At 42.2% G+C, this 20,540-nt stretch overlaps 1 protein-coding gene across 7 annotated transcripts in view; it reads left to right on the top strand.

Annotated features, from left to right (window-relative positions):
- The window catches only part of LOC311272472 (ankyrin repeat and MYND domain-containing protein 2-like), a 72,787-nt gene that overhangs the window by 1,032 nt on the left and 51,215 nt on the right, over window positions 1-20,540 (top strand). Inside the window, exons 1-15 of one of the 7 annotated variants that reach the window (XM_084378905.1) lie at window positions 4,009-4,314; window positions 5,071-5,172; window positions 5,314-5,412; window positions 5,556-5,612; window positions 5,705-5,797; window positions 5,963-6,237; window positions 6,377-6,659; window positions 6,798-6,821; window positions 6,964-7,173; window positions 7,277-7,368; window positions 7,437-7,541; window positions 7,671-7,864; window positions 7,946-8,110; window positions 8,275-8,519; window positions 8,629-8,793. The exons of 2 other annotated variants lie outside the window; for them this stretch is intronic. In XM_084378905.1, coding sequence (XP_084235031.1) covers window positions 6,118-6,237; window positions 6,377-6,659; window positions 6,798-6,821; window positions 6,964-7,173; window positions 7,277-7,368; window positions 7,437-7,541; window positions 7,671-7,864; window positions 7,946-8,110; window positions 8,275-8,519; window positions 8,629-8,639 — 1,449 coding nt within the window. In that variant the 5' untranslated portion in view covers window positions 4,009-4,314; window positions 5,071-5,172; window positions 5,314-5,412; ... (1 more) ...; window positions 5,705-5,797; window positions 5,963-6,117 and the 3' untranslated portion in view covers window positions 8,640-8,793. Of the gene's footprint in view, window positions 1-4,008; window positions 4,315-4,355; window positions 4,480-5,070; window positions 5,173-5,313; window positions 5,413-5,555; window positions 5,613-5,704; window positions 5,798-5,903; window positions 6,238-6,376; window positions 6,660-6,797; window positions 6,822-6,963; window positions 7,174-7,276; window positions 7,369-7,436; window positions 7,542-7,670; window positions 7,865-7,945; window positions 8,111-8,274; window positions 8,520-8,628; window positions 8,794-20,540 lie in introns of those variants that run through there. 4 more of the 7 variants (XM_084378906.1, XM_084378902.1, XM_084378904.1 and 1 more) reach the window with 4 other exon arrangements.

Below are 20,540 nucleotides of genomic sequence, written 5' to 3'. Positions count from 1 at the left end.
AGAGGTGTAATTTCATCTGGAGTATAGGATGACGTCACACACCCGCTCTCTGTGTTGATCTCCAGCCTCATGTTTACAAGCAGGTGTCGTGCCAAAAAGTGATCGTCTGCCAGAATCTGATTTCCGGCCGCGGGAGCGCGCACAGCAGCCCGTTGAGCGGTAGCGTTTAAACGTCTGGTTTTCTCTGGATGAAACGGTCATGATATGCAGATACACACAACTGTACGTCCGCAATTATAGCAAAGGTATGTGTCTTAGAAAGTTAAACGTTTGTTGTTACGTAATTATCACAACTGTGGCCAAAAGAAGTGGAGTTTGTAGCGAAATCAGGCCTGACAATTACGTGATAGACATGTCCCTATGTGCTTGGTATGTATGATGCCTTTTCTTTAGCCCTGTCTTATGAATTAGACTGTAATGAATGTGATTTATAGGTGTGGATTTTCAATAAAGAAATGATCACTTTTGCAATTATCCTCGTGACTCTGCATTATCTTTTATCTGATCTGGGCTCTACATTTGCTTCCCATGTTGGGATGTGTCTTGTACATCTAATATTCTTGTTTATGCCTACTATTTGGAGACAATACTATGAAAGACATGATTCGGGAGGGTTAAAAGCCTATAAAATAACAGTTTTCACCTGCCAAAAAGTGATTGAAGGACATATACAGTTATTGAAAAGTTATTTCTGCCTAAATATGACTTGATCTCTTTCTTGAGCTTCATAATATAAAGATCTGAGCTCACAGGACAGCTTGAAATTCTTTTAAAGGACCATTACAACAGAAAATGTGCCTTTTCACCTGCCAAAAAGTGATTGAAGGCCAAATACAGTTACTCAAATGTTATTTCTGCCTAAATATGACTTGATCTCATTCTTGAGCTTCATAATATAAAGATCTGAGCTCACAGGACAGCTTGAAAATCTTGTAAAGGACCATTACAACAGAAAATGTGCCTTTTCACCTGCCAAAAAGTGATTGAAGGCCAAATACAGTTACTCAAATGTTATTTCTGCCTAAATATGACTTGATCTCATTCTTGAGCTTCATAATATAAAGATCTGAGCTCACAGGACAGCTTGAAAATCTTGTAAAGGACCATTACAACAGAAAATGTGCCTTTTCACCTGCCAAAAAGTGATTGAAGGCCAAATACAGTTACTCAAATGTTATTTCTGCCTAAATATGACTTGATCTCATTCTTGAGCTTCATAATATGAAGATCTGAGCTCACAGGACAGCTTGAAAATCTTTTAAAGGACCATTACAACAGAAAATGTGCCTTTTCAGCTGCCAAAAAGTGATTGAAGGACATATACAGTTATTGAAAAGTTATTTCTGCCTAAATATGACTTGATCTCTTTCTTGAGCTTCATAATATGAAGATCTGAGCTCAAGAGACAGCTTGAAAATCTTTTAAAGGACCATTACAACAGAAAATGTGCCTTTTCAGCTGCCAAAAAGTGATTGAAGGACATATACAGTTATTGAAAAGTTATTTCTGCATAAATATGACTTGATCTGTTTCTTGAGCTTCATAATATGAAGATCTGAGCTCAAGAGACAGCTTGAAATTCTTTTAAAGGACCATTACAACAGAAAATGTGCCTTTTCACCTGCCAAAAAGTGATTGAAGGACATATACAGTTACTCAAATGTTATTTCTGCCTAAATATGACTTGATCTCATTCTTGAGCTTCATAATATGAAGATCTGAGCTCAAGAGACAGCTTGAAAATCTTTTAAAGGACCATTACAACAGAAAATGTGCCTTTTCACCTGCCAAAAAGTGATTGAAGGCCAAATACAGTTACTCAAATGTTATTTCTGCCTAAATATGACTTGATCTCATTCTTGAGCTTCATAATATAAAGATCTGAGCTCACAGGACAGCTTGAAAATCTTGTAAAGGACCATTACAACAGAAAATGTGCCTTTTCACCTGCCAAAAAGTGATTGAAGGACATATACAGTTACTCAAATGTTATTTCTGCCTAAATATGACTTGATCTCATTCTTAAGCTTCATAATATAAAGATCTGAGCTCAAGAGACAGCTTGAAAATCTTTTAAAGGACCATCACAACAGAAAATGTGCCTTTTCATTTGCCAAAAACTGATTGCAGCTCCTTCCTTGTAACTTGAAGATGTTTTCTGCCTCAAAATGACTGATCTTTATCCTGAAGCATCATATGTGACAGATTACCACCTCACACTGGCCCTTTCCACAGTTTAAAGTAGTGAAAAGTAGTGGTTAAGATATATTCTTCAGAATATAACTGATGAGTGATATGAAGTGACTTTGAGGCAGAGCATCCCTTTCAGTCCAACATCAGGAGCATACTGTGAGCTCAGATCTTTACATTATGAAGCTTAAGAATGAGATCAAGTCATATTTAGGCAGAAATAACATTTGAGTAACTGTATATGTCCTTCAATCACTTTTTGGCAGGTGAAAAGGCACATTTTCTGTTGTAATGGTCCTTTAAAAGAATTTCAAGCTGTCTCTTGAGCTCAGATCTTCATATTATGAAGCTCAAGAAACAGATCAAGTCATATTTATGCAGAAATAACTTTTCAATAACTGTATATGTCCTTCAATCACTTTTTGGCAGCTGAAAAGGCACATTTTCTGTTGTAATGGTCCTTTAAAAGATTTTCAAGCTGTCTCTTGAGCTCAGATCTTCATATTATGAAGCTCAAGAAAGAGATCAAGTCATATTTAGGCAGAAATAACTTTTCAATAACTGTATATGTCCTTCAATCACTTTTTGGCAGCTGAAAAGGCACATTTTCTGTTGTAATGGTCCTTTAAAAGATTTTCAAGCTGTCCTGTGAGCTCAGATCTTCATATTATGAAGCTCAAGAATGAGATCAAGTCATATTTAGGCAGAAATAACATTTGAGTAACTGTATTTGGCCTTCAATCACTTTTTGGCAGGTGAAAAGGCACATTTTCTGTTGTAATGGTCCTTTACAAGATTTTCAAGCTGTCCTGTGAGCTCAGATCTTTATATTATGAAGCTCAAGAATGAGATCAAGTCATATTTAGGCAGAAATAACATTTGAGTAACTGTATTTGGCCTTCAATCACTTTTTGGCAGGTGAAAAGGCACATTTTCTGTTGTAATGGTCCTTTACAAGATTTTCAAGCTGTCCTGTGAGCTCAGATCTTTATATTATGAAGCTCAAGAATGAGATCAAGTCATATTTAGGCAGAAATAACATTTGAGTAACTGTATTTGGCCTTCAATCACTTTTTGGCAGGTGAAAAGGCACATTTTCTGTTGTAATGGTCCTTTAAAAGAATTTCAAGCTGTCCTGTGAGCTCAGATCTTTATATTATGAAGCTCAAGAAAGAGATCAAGTCATATTTAGGCAGAAATAACTTTTCAATAACTGTATATGTCCTTCAATCACTTTTTGGCAGGTGAAAACTGTTATTTTATAGGCTTTTAACCCTCCCGAATCATGTCTTTCATAGTATTGTCTCCAAATAGTAGGCATAAACAAGAATATTAGATGTACAAGACACATCCCAACATGGGAAGCAAATGTAGAGCCCAGATCAGATAAAAGATAATGCAGAGTCACGAGGATAATTGCAAAAGTGATCATTTCTTTATTGAAAATCCACACCTATAAATCACATTCATTACAGTCTAATTCATAAGACAGGGCTAAAGAAAAGGCATCATACATACCAAGCACATAGGGACATGTCTATCACGTAATTGTCAGGCCTGATTTCGCTACAAACTCCACTTCTTTTGGCCACAGTTGTGATAATTACGTAACAACAAACGTTTAACTTTCTAAGACACATACCTTTGCTATAATTGCGGACGTACAGTTGTGTGTATCTGCATATCATGACCGTTTCATCCAGAGAAAACCAGACGTTTAAACGCTACCGCTCAACGGGCTGCTGTGCGCGCTCCCGCGGCCGGAAATCAGATTCTGGCAGACGATCACTTTTTGGCACGACACCTGTCCGGCCGCGCGTTCATGTGCGTTCATGTGCGTTCATGTGAAACTCCGCCTCCTCCCTCCTCTCCCCCTCCCTCCCTATAAAACGCGACAGCCAGTGAGTAGTGACGGCGGCAGCGGCAGCATTTTCGAACTGCAATGGCAGACAGCGGAACAAAACAGACTACAAAAAAAAAACGGTCATTGGCGAAGAAATTGTCTGATAAAGAAAGGGATAAAACTAGAGTTAACATTGGCCTGGCGTTTCCGAGGTGGAGGGAGCTACGAGAGCTAAAGGGGCTACAGTCGGACTCGGAGCTGGCTCTTCTTCTTCTTGACAGGCAAGTAACACCATAAAGTCAAATGTCTGTTTTATTGTCTGTGTTAAAGTAACTTTACACACTTGCCGCTATATTGCATGAGTATGTAGCATGGGTTAATGTCCGGAGCTGGAGTTGTTACCAGCTCGGTCCTCAGCAATGGGTCAGGCGTTACGGTTGTGTTTGGTGAGTAGCCCGACAGGCAGCTAACATTTCAATTAGCATTGTAAAATTTAGCCTGGCGGACAACCTGGGGGGCTCACGGGCTGTCACACCAGGCTGAATGGGTCTCACTCACGGAGAAGAGTAGGAACGTTAGCATTAGCTCCTGGTGCTAGCACTAGCCAGGATCCAATCAGCCGATAGCAGTCAGCTGCGATCGTCAACTGGAGCAACTCACAGCTATGCAGTGCTTCTACCAGCTCTAACAACTTGATCACTGAACCTCCAATCCAGCTGGGGGTTTGCTAAAAAGTCGTTGCTAAGAAGGAAATATTGTCATTGCAATATTGATCAGTGTGGTTGCACATATTGCATTTTCCTCATATCTGCTGCCCTAATGCCATCACATTCACACATTAGCGTCGGGCCTCATACTGCAAACCACGTCGTTTACCATTCACTGCTAAGTTAGAAGGTTATGGCTGACTGTAACGGGTGATTTTTTTTATTTATATTTTTTTTTTTAATACAAGTAAAAAGAAGCTATTTTCCCGTGATGAGTTACTGTTGCTTTTAATACTGTTACTGATATGATTTTTTCCCCCCCTTTTTCAGCTATGAAAAGGGCCCATTGGCATCAACGCCACTTAAAACAACCCGCTTGGGAGTTGTGCCTCCAGCATTGTCAGATATTGTTGAGGGTGAAGCTTCTGATGGGTAAGAGCTTTTGAGAATGGTGTCTCTCTGAACCTAATGTTTTCATGTTAGCATCTTATTTTTTCTTTCCTTGAGAATCGAGGTAACTATTGAAGATATGTTTTGTCCTTGGTCATCTAATGTGTGTGTGTGTGTATATAGGGAAGGCCAATTTCAAGTGGGAGGCATAGAAAAGCTTGGCACTGATGTGGGTGAGACTACACTGGAAGCATCAGAGGTTCGTGACATGTTACAAGACAGGTGAGTTTTCTGGTTGCACTTTCTAGATCAGAAAATATTCTTGATTTATATTTTACCATGCTCATTAGATCCTGTATTGCACAAAGTAAACTCTGTAACTTCAGTTACTGTATCCTTGCATCACATTATTTTTGTCTTTACAGTTTTGATGTGGGACAGATGGACCTTGAGGACCACGCAAACACACTGGAAAACTGTGTGTAAGTAACATTTGCTTGTATGTAATTTACAGTAAGCGTCTAATTTTAAAAAAAAAATATTTTTGGACAAATACAATCTCCATGTATTACAGAATTGAAGTGTCGTCCGAAGATGGCTCAGGAGAACTGTCTGACCAGACAGAGGACAGTTCTGATGAGGATTATGTGCCTCCCCTGCGTATAAGGTAGTGATACTACACAGTTATCTTTTCTACACAACACTGGTGTTTGTGTTTTTCTTTTACATGCATCTCATCTTTTATATTATGCTATGTTTTTCTGATCCTGCAGATTAGAAGCAGCTATGGAATAAAGGCCCAAAATAGATGAACTGCCTGTCATTCCAACAGATGAGACAGTCCATGATCTCCCTGAGAACCTCAGCACATCCTCTGAGGAAGATGATCGGCCTTCAACTGAACAGCTCAGACTCTTGACTGAAGATGATGTTATTGGTTCCCGTGCATCTATCGTATATGAGAAGAGTTTACATCAGCTGGCTAAAATGGTTGACCTTCCAGTGAGATCGTGTCCACACACAATTTCCTCAGGACAGATGTGCCAAAGCCAGCCCCCATTTGAGTGTTGTATACAACAAAGGGGCACTGCATTCATTGTTGAATGGGTAACAATCGCATCCTAATAATTTTGATATAATTGGTGGATGTCTGTCTGTTTTGGTTTTTGTTTTGCTGTTAGCATTGTCAGGTTTTCAAAGCTTTCTGACACTTATGTGTATAAAGCTAGTATTATCTTGTGTTTAGGTTTGTCCACAAGGTCATGTTGTGTGGACTTGGACTTCACAGCCAGCCTTCAAGTTTGGAATGTTGGCAGGTGACTTCATGCTGGGAACAAACATCCTTTTGAGTGGTAACAACTACTCAAAGGTTGCACTTCTGTTCCGCTTCATGAACATGGGAATGCTCAATGCCACCAGCTTCTTCAAGATTCAGGACACCTACTGTGTTGACACAATCGCAGAGTTTTGGGATGATAAAAGGTCAGAGGGCATTCAGCGTGTACAGGGCCAGGACGTTGTTTGTTTTGGTAAGTTATGAATATCTGGATTCATTATCATTACAGATTCCAAAGAATGTTGTCACCTTAGTTAGATTTTAAAATAAGACTAATGATAATAACATGTAGCTCTTATTTCCTGCTAATTGTTTGTTCTTTCTCTTTTAGGAGATGGAAGGAATGATTCACCAGGTACCAGATTATCACTGTGAATGTGCCAGGGAGTCACAGAAATCTAGTCTTTTTTGTGAATATATTTTTTAATTCATTTATAATTTGAACAACTGAAATGCTTTTAGAGAGGATTATCTTTTCTCTTTTTTGCATTCAACAGGTCACAATGCTCAATACTGCAGTTACTCCACCATGGCAGACTCCACAAAGGAAATAATCAGTGTTGTAACTTTGGACAAGAGGGAGACAGGACGGTCCTCGGTCATCATGGAAAGGGAGGCCTTTACCCAAACAGTGGAGAAACTTCATGCTGAGGTTAAACTTGTGGAATTCTGCACAGATGCACATGTCCAGATTGGAGCCCTTATGAGTGAGTAGTGTAAATCTATACTGATAAGCGGTTGTACTGTATTCTCTACACTATAAACCCACGTGTTATATGTGTATATTCTGTATTTCTTTTTCTCTCTCAGACCCAGAAAAAGGAAAGTTCAAAGACTATGGTATAAGGCACAGCCTTGACATGTGGCACGGCGCCAAGAACCTGGCAAAAAAGATTGCACAAGTAAGTTTTTGCAGTGACTACGAATTCTTGTGCCAAAACATCAGTACTAATATTCTCATAATTTCAAGGCTGCACTTGGAAAAGGAAATGGCATTCTCCTCACCTGGTTAAAGGACATTGTTAACCATTTCTGGTGGTGCTGCAAGAAGGCAGACACGGCAGAAGATTTTTTTGTGAGTTTACATATTTGATTCTTATGGTCTGATGCAGCCCTGGTTTATATTTTACTTTGAAATATGGGGACAATAAGAAGGTTAAACGAGTAAAACATGTGGTGATCTTTTTCCTGCTTTTTCTGTAAGGCACTCTGGATTGGAATTGTACACCATTGCTGTGGCACTCACACCTGGGCTGTTGGATCCTGCCATCATGAACATCTGCAAGATTTCACCCAAAAGGAAACCATCCAGGAGAACTCTGTGGCACACAAGGCCCTACTGCATATCATTCAGAACAAGAGATGGCTAAAGGATGTCCACAAATATTTAACTTTCAGGTAAATTTATTATACATGTGTAAAAACCAATAACTAACTACAGTAAAAGAACACATTTTTAACAATGTGTGTCCCATATAGATCGACAGCAGACCTAGAGGCTTTCCAGAGTCATATTCTCATGTATGCCAGCAAGCGCTACGCTTTCTCACCGCCTGTGTATAAAGCCAGAGTTCTTCTTGCTGCCTTGGACTACAACTTTCACCTCCAAAGAGCACCAATGCAGTCAAAAGATGGCAAGAAGATGTGAGTTTCATTTTCGCACAACGACATTTACAATTCATGTCACAAAATATACATATTGATAAATATTTTTGTCTCTAGTGTTGGGGATGATAACTATGAAAATGAAGCCATCATGTGGTTTGGAAGTAACTTTACAGTTTCCAAAATTGTAAACTGTGTTTCAGATTAAAAAGGCTCTACCAAAAAAACGCTCGGCGGTGGAGTGTATATGCCCTAAAGACTCCTAAGACATATGCATACATCAAGGAACTGCAGACCAAGATCGTGGCAAAGAGACTGTCCTCAGGTGAGGGGATGCCCGTAAGAAGACCCCAGCGCCCAGATGACCCGAGAAGACTTGGCCTACTCCCACCCATTCCCCCACCACCCACTGCGGAACTTGCAAAGACACAACTCAGAAGAGGTGATGGTAAGCAATTCTGGAGTTGTTGTAATGTCAGAGCAAAAACCTTTCTTTTTTTTTAATGTAAGTGCTTACTTCTTCTGACTAATTTGCTTGTTGTTGTCTCACTATACAGATGCTGTGTGATAACAGGAGCTGCGACCGCTGGAGACTCTTCATCTTCATAACTTGTCAATGAACATAAAAAACAAAAAACAAGTGAAATGGTTGTTCTGAAGTAATCTTTTCTTGAAAATAAGTATGTTTATGATATTGCTTCATATAAACTCGGTAATCTTTTCTTGAAGCCCTACATCATTTATAACCTGAGTGTTGTTAACAAGGAGATGACAGAAAAATGAAATAATGAGTACTGAAAATGACACTACAAATAGTCTTGTTCTCCACAACTCAAAATTCAGTTTACTGTAGGAGATTACCAAAGCAACCCGGAGCTCAAATTTGAAGTTTGATTTGTTCTTCTGTACTTCCATTACTGAATGGATAGTGTAATTAATAATAACCAATCAATGTTTCAGCTGTGCTGGTATGCACAGTACACTTCCAAATAGGTGTAACTTTTATGAAATTCAATTTTGTTGATTTCCTATGTGTATCCTGCCATAGAAACAAAAAACTGGATATTGAGCTAATATGACTTATCACTGGGGTAAGATGATTGAACACCACCTCAAATTCACATGTATGAACCCTGCGTTAACCACAGAACAGAATACTGTAATAGTGTTTTATAATTACATTATTTGTGAATGAAAGTGATGCACACCATGACTTCAAAATATGTATTTATTTACAAATAAAGAACAAAAACATAACAATAATACTAAAAATGGCTAAGATCTGCTCAACTGTTGCAGGTCTGAACTGCTTTTGATGATGCATGCATCTGTTGCAGCTTTTTTGAGAACTTTGAAAACAGATTTTAGAGTTCTAGTGCCCTGGAGTAAAGCCTGTATACCGTCCATGAGGGTCTGGCCACTTGTCCCTGATCTGCCATACACAGCAGCTAGGGATGACTAAACGGTTTCCCCGCCCCACTGCACCATGCTGCCAATAGATAAAAGATCTATATGCAGCGTACCGGTACTCGCGGTTGTCATCCCCAGGCTCCCTTGCAATGCCAAGCGCAGTGATGTCCTCTCTGTAGTTTCTGTGTATGCGAAGAATACCAGCGTCAAGGCAGTACAGGGAGAAAGATGGCAGTCTGCTGATACATTGGGCTGGCTGCTGACCACAGCACTTTCGTTCCAAGTCTGTGGGCATCTCCCTACAATTCCCACAGACACACCATGGCACTCCTGGAACCCCTGCAGATGGAGGAGCACCAGGATGACCCTGATGCATCATCAGGGCATCAAAAATGAGTCCGGGCTGTCTTTCAAAGAGTCCCCTGCCAAGCTCCATCCACTCATCCAGGGACAACTGCTGAAGCTGCCTCTGTAAAAGATGAACAAAAACATTGATATAATTAGCCATAATATGCTTATATTTTTAGATTTTTTTTTCAAACGTAGTGGATATAGGTACAGTTGATATACCTCTGTTTCCTCTGTCCTGCCAGCACGCAGGGCATCGATCCTCTGCTGCTCCTCATGGGATGTCTCCACAGAGCTCCTCGCTCGCCTGCGGGTACGGGACTGACCAGTAGACTGACCAGTAGATTCAGCCCCGGCCTTGGCGCTGGCTCCACGTCGACGTCGACCTCGTCCTCGTCCCTTTTTCCCTCTCTTCTGAGATGGTAGCCACTCGCTACAGCCAGCCTCAGGAGACAAGTCACTGCTGCTGCTGCTGCTGCTCTAAATAGTTAGATCAAAATCAAAACATAACGTGCGGTCAAATGTAGGTCAAAAGTAGTAAAACAAACTTTGCAGTACTTGGCTGAATTCACATTATATTAATTAGCAGAACACACGTAGCCTACGTCTTAGTCTGGTCATATTCTCAATGTAACGTTAGTTTTAGCAAATGTTGGTGGCGAGCAGAGGCAGAGGGAGGTGTGGCTAATGGCACACTTTGTTTTGGTCTACAGGCAGTGCTCAACAGCAAACCTAGCGGTGAAATGATTTTGCTTTTTGCTCCTTTAATGAAGAAGCTGATGTTCAATCATTCAAATACACACATCCTAAGTCTCAGAAAGACAGCTCTTCATTGATAAAGCAGGCAATTTTCTTACCGCTCCGCTATTAACACATGGATTAGGTAAATAAATTAAATCATATCAAAACGAAAACAGAAGTGCTTATGGCTGCAGCATTTAAAACAGCAAAGTTTCAAACAACACTGGTTATCTTTTCTGTACTTTTACAGTAGTGCAATATTATGTAAACTTTTGACCAACAAAGGCCCAAACACGGAACAAAAATAAAAGGTGCTTTTGGCAGCAGCATTTAAAGTGGCAAAGTTTCAAACAACACTGGTTGTTTCTGTACATTTACAGTAGTGCAACATTTTGTAAACTTTTAACCATGACACAGACCCAAACAAATGAACATCTATTTTGTCACAGTTGTCAACATAAACAGATTAGAGCAACATTTTATCCTAAATGTTCAAGTTGTTAGCCAGAAACACCAGACGATCAACATTTTCTGGATTTAGTGCAGAGCGTTTTTTATCCACTACAATCCCAGCCATGGAGAAAACAGTTTCTGCTCTTACCGAGGTCCCAGGGATGCTCAAATAGCGTCGGGCCAGCAGAGCTATGTGAGGAAATCTCACTTGTGCCGTTTTCCACCATGCCAGTGGGTCGTTGTGGGTGGGCAGAGGGGTCTCTTTCTCGTACATGAGCATCTCTTGTTGAATGACATCGTGTAGTGCTCTATCACAGTTTGTGCTTGTGCTTTGACTGTAAATGTCCCCAAACAGGTCCCCCATAGCACCGAGAGCTGTTTTGTCTTGGTGCTGGCAGTCCGCAGCCTCGTTGCCCCCGTCTCCCTCTTTTTGCTCCGCTATCGCTATCAGCTCCTTTTTTACTTTCCCTCGCAGCTCCTGCTGTTGGTCACGTGTTAGGTGAACCAGCCGGTGGAAGCGTGGGTCGAGGTAGCTTGCGGAGTTGAGCAACATGAAGGCATCTTTGTCCTGCCCATAACGCTTTGCTAAATCGTCTGAAATCTTTGCTTTCATTTCTCGGATTGCAGCTGGATCGTAAGTGGAGGTCTGTGGTTGTGATTGAAGAACAAACTTCAGGGGGAGAACGGCTGATGCGGTTCGGAATCGGGGTGTTGATAAAGCCTCAGTAGCCACTTTGAATGGCTTAAGCACCGCTCTCACCTGCTCCATGAGGGACCAGTCACTAGTACTCAACTCGAGACGACAAAGTTTCTTTTCCATGATAACAGCTGCAACCGCAGCTTGCTGCTCAGCTGCCCGACACACCATATCATAAGTGCTATTCCACCGAGTTGCGCAGTCGTTGATAAGCTGGGCAGGTTTAACTCCAAGCAGCTTCTGTTAAGCTTCTAGGAGGTAGCTGTCCGTGGGCGACTTGTTAAAATGTAGTGCTGTGGCCTTAAGTCTGCTGAGCGGAGTTTCAATAGCTCGCACTGCTAGCCCCCTCCTCACAGCCAGGTTAATAGTGTGCGCCATGCAGGGCAGATCGGTGACTTGCAGGTGCCTCTCCACAGCGTTAATGTAGTTACCAGCGTTGTCTGTGGTGATGGCAAGAACTGACTCATGACTGATGTTGTACTCTCGGAGTATGTTATCTATCAAATCAAATCAAATCAAATTTTATTTGTATAGCCCAAATTCACAAATCACAGTTTGCCTCAGAGGGCTTTACAATCTGTACAGAGACGACACCCTCTGTCCTTCGACCCTCGATTCGAGTGAGGAAAAACTTGCCCCCCAAAAAAAGCCCTTTTAACAGGGAAAAAAAAATGCGGAAGAAACCTCAGGAAGAGCCACAGAGGAGGGATCCCTCTCCCAGGACGGACAGACGTGCAATAGATGTCACATGTACAGAGCAGATCAACGAGATCACAATGTATACAATTATAATGGATGGTTGACAGGAATGAAAGCACATAAAGAAGCATCACAGCAACAACAATGAAATGCACATGGAAATGTGATTACTAGTGATAACAGTAGTAGTGGTTAACGGTAAGGATAGTATGTAGTAATGCATTACATTAATAGTAGTGGAACGTATGTAACAGAGATATGACTAATATTAGCGACAGTAGTGGTGGGTGTCAGGCAGGGCCATGGCAGTAGGCGCATCCATGATCAGGCAGGGTCATGGCAGTAGGCGCATCCACGATCAGGCAGGGCCATAGTAGTAGGCGCATCCACGATCCACGACCCGGGCGCGGCCAGGATCCATGGGAGCCTGTAGGACTGGAAAGCATAAGGGCTCCGGGGGAGGAAGTGAAGTCAGTGACATGCAGAGATGGGGCATGTATACAGGCATAATGTATACAGATGGAGAGGAGAGGAGGAGAGAGAAGCTCAGTGTGTCATTTGTCCCCCGGACTAGGCCTATAGCAGCATAACTAAGAGCTGGTCCAAGACGGGCCTGGGCCAGCCCTAACTATAAGCTCTATCGAAAAGGAAGGTCTTAAGTCTACTCTTAAAGGTAGAGAGGGTGTCCGCCTCCCAGACCAAAACAGGAAGATGGTTCCACAGAAGAGGAGCTTGATAACTGAAGGCTCTGGCTCCCATTCAGCTTTTGGAGACTTTAGGAACTACAAGTAATCCTGCGTTCTGGGAGCGTAATGCTCTAGTTGGGTGATAGGGTAGTATGAGCTCCTGGAGATATGATGGTGCCTGACCATTAACAGCTTTGTAAGTGAGGAGAAGGATTTTAAACTCTATTCTTGATTTTACAGGGAGCCAGTGCAGAGAGGCCAATACAGGAGTAATATGATCTCTTTTCTTAGTTCCTGTCAGTACACGTGCTGCAGCATTCTGGACCAGCTGGAGACTCTTTAGAGACTTGTTAGGGCAGCCTGATAATAGAGAATTACAATAGTCCAGCCTGGAAGTAACAAATGCATGGACTAGCTTTTCTGCGTCTTTTTGAGACAGGATGGGCCTGATTTTTGCAATGTTACGTAGATGAAAAAATGCAGACCTTGAAATTTGTTTTATGTGGGAGTTGAAGGACATATCTTGATCAAAGATAACTCCCAGATTCCTGACGGTGGTGCTGGAGGCCAAGTTAATGCCATCCAAACTAGCCATATCATTAGATAATGCATCTCTAAGGTGTTTAGGACCAAGTACTATAACTTCGGTTTTATCTGAATTTAACAGCAGAAAATTGCAGGTCATCCAGGTCTTAATGTCCTTGAGACATGCATGGAGTTTAGTAAGCTGATTAGTTTCATCTGGCTTTATTGATAGGTATAACTGGGTATCATCTGCGTAACAATGAAAGTTTATGGAGTGTTTCCGAATTATATTTCCTAGAGGGAGCATATATAAGGTGAATAGTATGGGTCCAAGCACGGAGCCTTGAGGAACACCATGACTAACCTTGGTATACAGGGATGACTCATCATTAACATGTACAAACTGAAATCGATCCGATAAATAGGACTTAAACCAGTTTAATGCGGGTCCTTTAATGCCAATTAAGTGTTCCAGTCTCTGTAGTAGAATGTGATGATCAATGGTATCAAATGCAGCACTAAGATCTAGTAAGACCAGGACAGAGACAAGTCCTTTGTCAGAAGCGATTAGGAGGTCATTTGTAACTTTCACCAGTGCCGTCTCTGTGCTATGATGTGCTCTAAAACCTGATTGAAAATCCTCATATAAACTACTGTTATGAAGAAAGTCACATAGCTGGTTGGCGACTGCTTTCTCAAGGATCTTGGAGAGGAAAGGGAGGTTGGATATAGGTCTATAGTTGGCTAAAGCTTCTGGATCAAGATTAGGCTTTTTAAGGAGCGGTCTAATTACAGCTAGTTTAAAGGACTGTGGTACGTATCCTGTTCATAGAGACACGATCATTTCTAGTAGAGATGTGCTAATTAAAGGTAAAGTTTCTTTCAGCAACCTAGTTGGGATGGGGTCTAGGAGACAAGTTGTTGGTCTAGATGAAGAAACCATCGAAGTTAGTTGGTGGAGGTCAATGGGAGAGAAGCAGCCTAAATATAAGTCAGAATTTACAACTGTTTCTGAGGTTCCTGTGTTTAAAGATACAATAGTGCCAGTTGAGGGCAAGCGATGATGGATTTTGTCTCTAATAGTTAAAATTTTATCATTAAAGAAGCTCATGAAGTCATTACTACTGAGCGTTGTAGGAATACATGGTTCAGTAGAGCTGTGACTTTCTGTCAGCCTGGCTACAGTGCTGAAAAGAAACCCGGTGTTGTTTTTGTTTTCCTCTATTAATGACGAGTAATAGCTTGCTCTGGCATTGCGGAGGGCCTTCCTATATATTTTAAGGCTATCTTTCCAGGCTAAGCGGGATTCTTCCAAATTAGTGGAACGCCATTTCCTTTCAAATTTCCGTGATGTTTGCTTCAATTTGCGGGTATCCGAGTTATACCAGGGTGCTAACCTCCTGTGCTTTATAGGTTTCTTTTTCAGAGGGGCAATAGAGTCCAGTGTTGTTCGCAATGAGCCTGCAGTGCTATCAACAACAACAATCTATGACCTCGGCAACATTCTCGGCAGTGTGGCTTTTCTTTAATTCTGTCGTTTGGAGAATGACATCTTTCATTTCCCAGTCCTCGTTTATAAAATGTGCTGTGACCGTCACATATGAGTCCGTGGCCACTGATGTCCATCCATCTGTTGTTAGGGCGATCGATTGTCCACTAATAATTTCACGGATGTTTTCTTTAGTGGTATCATAAAGCTTCACAATTCTGTTGGTAATGGTCCCACGAGAGGGAATCGTGTACCTTTGCTCAATCTCGCGGATGAACTCCTTAAACCCGTCTCCCTGCGAGATGTTAACTGGCCTCATATCTTTGCAGATAAACTCAGTCAGCTTTTTCGTTATCGCCTCTTGCCGAGCAGCTGGCAGACAACGAGATGAGGAGGGAGGCAAAAACGATGTCATTCTTGCCTGTTTTAACCGTGGCTCTTCCTCAGTCGCTAACAGTTCTGCATACTCCGAATAATGCATTGAATGGAGGTGTGCGCTCATGTTGCTCGTAGTCGAGTGGTACTTTAACGACTTACAGCATAACTTGCAAATGACGGTTTCTCTGGATGTAATCTTCCCGTTTCTTGATGGAAATCCAAAATTTTTCCACACAATGCTTTTTAAGTTTCCAGGAGTTACGCTTTCAAGCTCTGCATCTGTTGGCGCGCTGCTCCCCGCCATCTTGTAAGCATAACAATGCCGAACGTCACGACGCACGACGTTGACTTTGATTTGCGTCGTTGCTAAGGCACAAGTTCGAACGTCAGTTTCCACATATATATATATATATATATATATATATATATATATATATATATATACATATATATATATATATATTTCGGCCTTTATAACGCCTACTGGTTTGTACGAGTATACAGTTATGAGTTTTGGACTTCGGAACGCGCCTGCAACCTTTCAGCGGCTCATGAATCTGGTTGTGGGGGGTCTCGAAGGTTGCGCGGTCTATTTGGATGACGTGGTCATTTTATTGACACTTGGGATGCTCACGTCCAGCACATCTGTGCGTTGTTTGATCGTCTGGCCGAGGCACGTCTCACTGTCAATTTGGCCAAATGTGAGTTTGCCAGGGCAGGTGACGTACCTGGGCCGGGTGGTGGGACAGGGGTGTGTCGGTCTGGTAGATGCTAAGGTAAGGGGTTTTGAGTGGTACCCTGTCCCATCTACGAAAAAGGAGCTCATGCGTTTTTTAGGCTTGGCCGATTATTCCCGGAGCTTTTGTAGTAATTTTTCAACCGTTGTCGCGCCTCTGATGGATTTGTTGAAGGCGAAGGTGAAGTATGTATGGTCCCCTCGTTGTCAAAGTGCGTTCGAAAACGTGAAGTCTCTTTTGTGCTCTGCTCCAGTCTTGGCTGCGCCGTGCTTAGATGAGCCGTTTAAGATCCAGGTAGATGCCAGCCAGGTGGGGGCAGGAGCAGTGTTGTTGCAGGAAACGGATGGAGTTGATAGACCTGTGTGCTACTTCTCAAAGAAGTTTAATTCATACCAGCGTAATTATTCGACAATCGAGAAGGAAGCACTAGCTCTTATCTGGGCACTTCAACATTTTGAGGTCTATGTCGGTGCTGGGGGAGGTCCCGTGGTTGTTTATACCGACCATAACCCCTTGACGTTTTTGAGTTCACTGCGGTGCCCGAACCAGCGTCTTACGCGGTGGTCTCTGTTCTTGCAATCTCACAGTTTAGATATTAGACACATTAAAGGCAAAGACAATATTATGGCAGATGCTCTTTCTCGTGCTCCTGTGGGCTAAGTAATGTGTATGTAGAGTTAAAAGGTTTTAGGTTGAACTGGTCGACTCCGACCACGTTTACACGGTTCTATTGTTTGAATGTGGCTGCCAGCACCTCCTTTGGTGAGCATGTGCTTACGGCCACTTCAAAATTGATTTTAGGCTCACCATGCCCCTGTACTGGTTGGACCGGCCAGGGTGATGTCCCGAGTTTTTGTCAGTGGTCTAGCAGGGTGCTGGCCATCTGAGTGACCTCTTCCTCACACCAAGCCCTTGCGTCTTGCAGGGCTTGTTTTGCTCAGGTGGCGTCGTGGCGGTGTCACTGACCCCTTCCTGTGTGAGGTGTATAATTGTATATAGTTCTTGGGTGATCTGCACACACTGTATTTTTGTTTGTTTGTGCACCCGGTGGCGGTGACGTCTCATTCGAAAATATCAGAGGGAGTTACTATAGGAGCGGTGTCTGCTCTTCCTCCTTGGTTCCCTCACTGTGTGTCTTACAGAGTCCCATAACATATATTCTATATGTAATGGAGAGATATTCTCTATACTCAGAGAACCAGGGTTACCTTGTAACCCAACGTTCTCTTTCTTACTCAGAGAACCAGGGTTACCTTGTAACCCAACGTTCTCTTTCTTATGAGAATATCTCTCCATCTCGAGGCCGCTCGGGACCAGTTCAAATCAGAATAATCAACCGTACTCTGCGCAGCTGGGTCTATTTATAGACGGCGCAGGGTTAGCCACGGTAGGCGTGGTGTGTCTTAAATGATGATTCACGTCAGCTGCCAGGATGTCAGCAATCCCATAACATATATTCTATATGTAATGGAGAGATATTCTCTATACTCAGAGAACCAGGGTTACCTTGTAACCCAACGGTACCATCGACAGAGCATCAGTGACATCAGTGAAGTGAGATGTCTGTACAGAACCCAAAGATACTAAAAGACAACACCCACCCAGTCACAGTCTGTTCACCCTGCTGCCATCTGACAGAGCAGCTTCATTCCCCAGGCCGTGAGACTACTCAACTCATCATCATTCTAAAATAGATGTAGCAGGAACAAACATTGTTTCAATACAATGAATTACATAAACAATACATTTACCTTTACCTTTCCATTAAAGACACTTTTTGTCCCTGTTCTCTTTTTCAGGTAATCTGGGACCTGTCTTTAAATCTTTATTCATTAGGGTTCTAACCCCGAAGGGGTAGATTGAAATGATTGGCCATAACTGCTACACCCTTTGCCCTATCATCACAACGTCACAGGTCCACAACGGGACTGGGAATCTCCCTACCAAAGCATTTTGAGCACAACCTATAGGGGGCGCTATAAATGCCACACATGCGTATCTCAAAGACCATTTGACGGAATTTCACCGAATTTGGTATGCATGCTCTAGGGGTGACTATCAACTAATATCTTGACTGCCATGTTGATAGGTGAAAGTGGGCGTGGCCTGTTCCTCATTAACCGCCATTGTTTGCGTTTTAATAATTGATGTTGAGCCAGAAGGACCTACAGACATGAAACTTGGTAGGTCGAGTGTAAATGACGTCCAAATGCTGCTCAAAACATTTGATCCCAATTGGCCTAATGGGGGCGCTATAACAGAGTATAAACTTGGAAAGGCTCTCCCCACCAAGCCATAAGTGCTATTGACTTGAAATTTTTCCTACACATCCTCTTGATAGTCCTCTGCAAAAAAAGCCTCTTCAGGGTGGCCTCGTGAAGGTGGCCTCTTCAGGGTGGCTGGTTTGGGACGAAAGAGGTTAGAACCCGCGGATTGCCGCTTGCGGCTATATTTATTATTTGTTTTCTGCCGCTTGAGCTCAAATTCCCGTGAGCTGGAATGGCCCAGAAACCTGAAACTTGGCCCAATGATTGGAAATGATGTGCATCAACTTTTATTAAAATATGAGCCCAGTCGGCCAGATGGTGGCGCTGTAATAAAGGCTTGAAAATGCGTTTTTCAGAAGGCCACGCCCCTCACACCGTAAGTCCGATTGACTTGAAATTTGACACACATGTCCAGCTCAATGTGCTCTACAAAAAAGCCTCAGAACCATAAAGGTCCGCCTAACTAGATTTTTTGCTAATTTGCATAATGTGAAAAACAGTAAAGTGAATAAAACTTTTCCAAAATTGACCCTATCAACACCAAATTTGGTATACGGCCTCGGGGGATGAAAAGACAAGTTTCTATTATAAATGAGCCAGATTGGTCAAAAAACATGGCCGCCACGGACCAATTAATATCTGCAATGGGCGGAGCTTAGAAATGATTGGCCATAACTCCTACACCCTTTGACCTATCATCACAAAACTTGGTGGGCAGGTCCACAATGGGACTGGGAATCTGCCTACCAAAGCATTTTGAGCTCAACCCATAGGGGGCGCCATAAATGCCACACATGCGTATCTCAAAGACCATTGGACGGAATTTCACCAAATTTGGTATGCATGCTCTAGGGGTGACTATTAACTAATATCTTGACCGCCATGTTGATAGGTGAAAGTGGGCGTGGCCTGTTCCTCATTAACCGCCATTGTTTGCTTTTTAATCATTTATGGTGAGCCAGAAGGACCTACAGACATGAAACTTGGTAGGTCTAGTGTAAATGATGTCCAAATGCTGCTTAAAACATTTGATCACAATCGGCCTAATGGGGCCGCTATAACATAAGAGTGTAAGCTTCAAAAGGCTCTCCCCACGAACCTATGAGTGCTATTGACTTGAAATTTCTTGTACATGTCCTCCTGATAGTACTCTACAAATAAAGCCTCTTCAGGGTGGCTTCAGGGTGGCTGGTTTGGGACGAAAAAAGTTAGAACCCGCGGATTGCCGCTTGCGGCTCTATTTATTATTTGTTGTCTGCCGCTTGAGCTCAAATTCCCGTGAGCTGGAATGGCCCAGAACCTGAAACTTGGCCCAATGATTGGAAATGATGTGCATCAACTTTTATTAAAATATGAGCCCAGTCGGCCAGATGGTGGCGCTGTAATTAAGGCTTGAAAAGGCGTTTTTCAGAAATTCACCATTCTCACACTGTAAGTCTGATTGACTTGAAATTTGACACACAAGTCCAGCTCAATGTGCTCTACAAAAAATATCATTGGACCATAAAGGTCCGCCTAACTAGATTTTTTGCTAATTTGCATAATGTGAAAAACAGTAAAGTGATTAAAACTTTTGCAAAATTGACCCTATCAACACCAAATTTGGTATACAGCCTCGGGGGATGAAAATACAAGTTTCTATTATAAATGAGCCAGATTGGTCAAAAAACATGGCCGCCACGGACCAATGAATGTTCGCAATGGGCGGAGCTTAGAAATGATTGGCCATAACTCCTACACCCTTTGCCCTATCATCACAAAACTTGGTGGGCAGGTTCACAACGGGACTGGGAATCTGCCTACCAAAGCATTTTGAGCTCAACCTATAGGGGGCGCTATAAATGCCACACATGCGTATCTCAAAGACCATTGGACGGAATTTCACCAAATTTGGTATGCATGTTCTAGGGGTGACTATTAAATAATATCTTGACTGCCATGTTGATAGGTGAAAGTGGGCTTGGACTGTTCGTCATTAACCATCATTGTTTGTGTTTTAATCATTTACAGTCAGCCGGAAGGACCTAGAGACACGAAAC

This window comes from Pagrus pagrus, assembly GCF_965226575.1.
Source record: "Pagrus pagrus genome assembly, chromosome: 17".
NCBI lineage: Eukaryota > Metazoa > Chordata > Actinopteri > Spariformes > Sparidae > Pagrus > Pagrus pagrus.
This window is presented reverse-complemented; position numbering and strand designations above follow the sequence as displayed.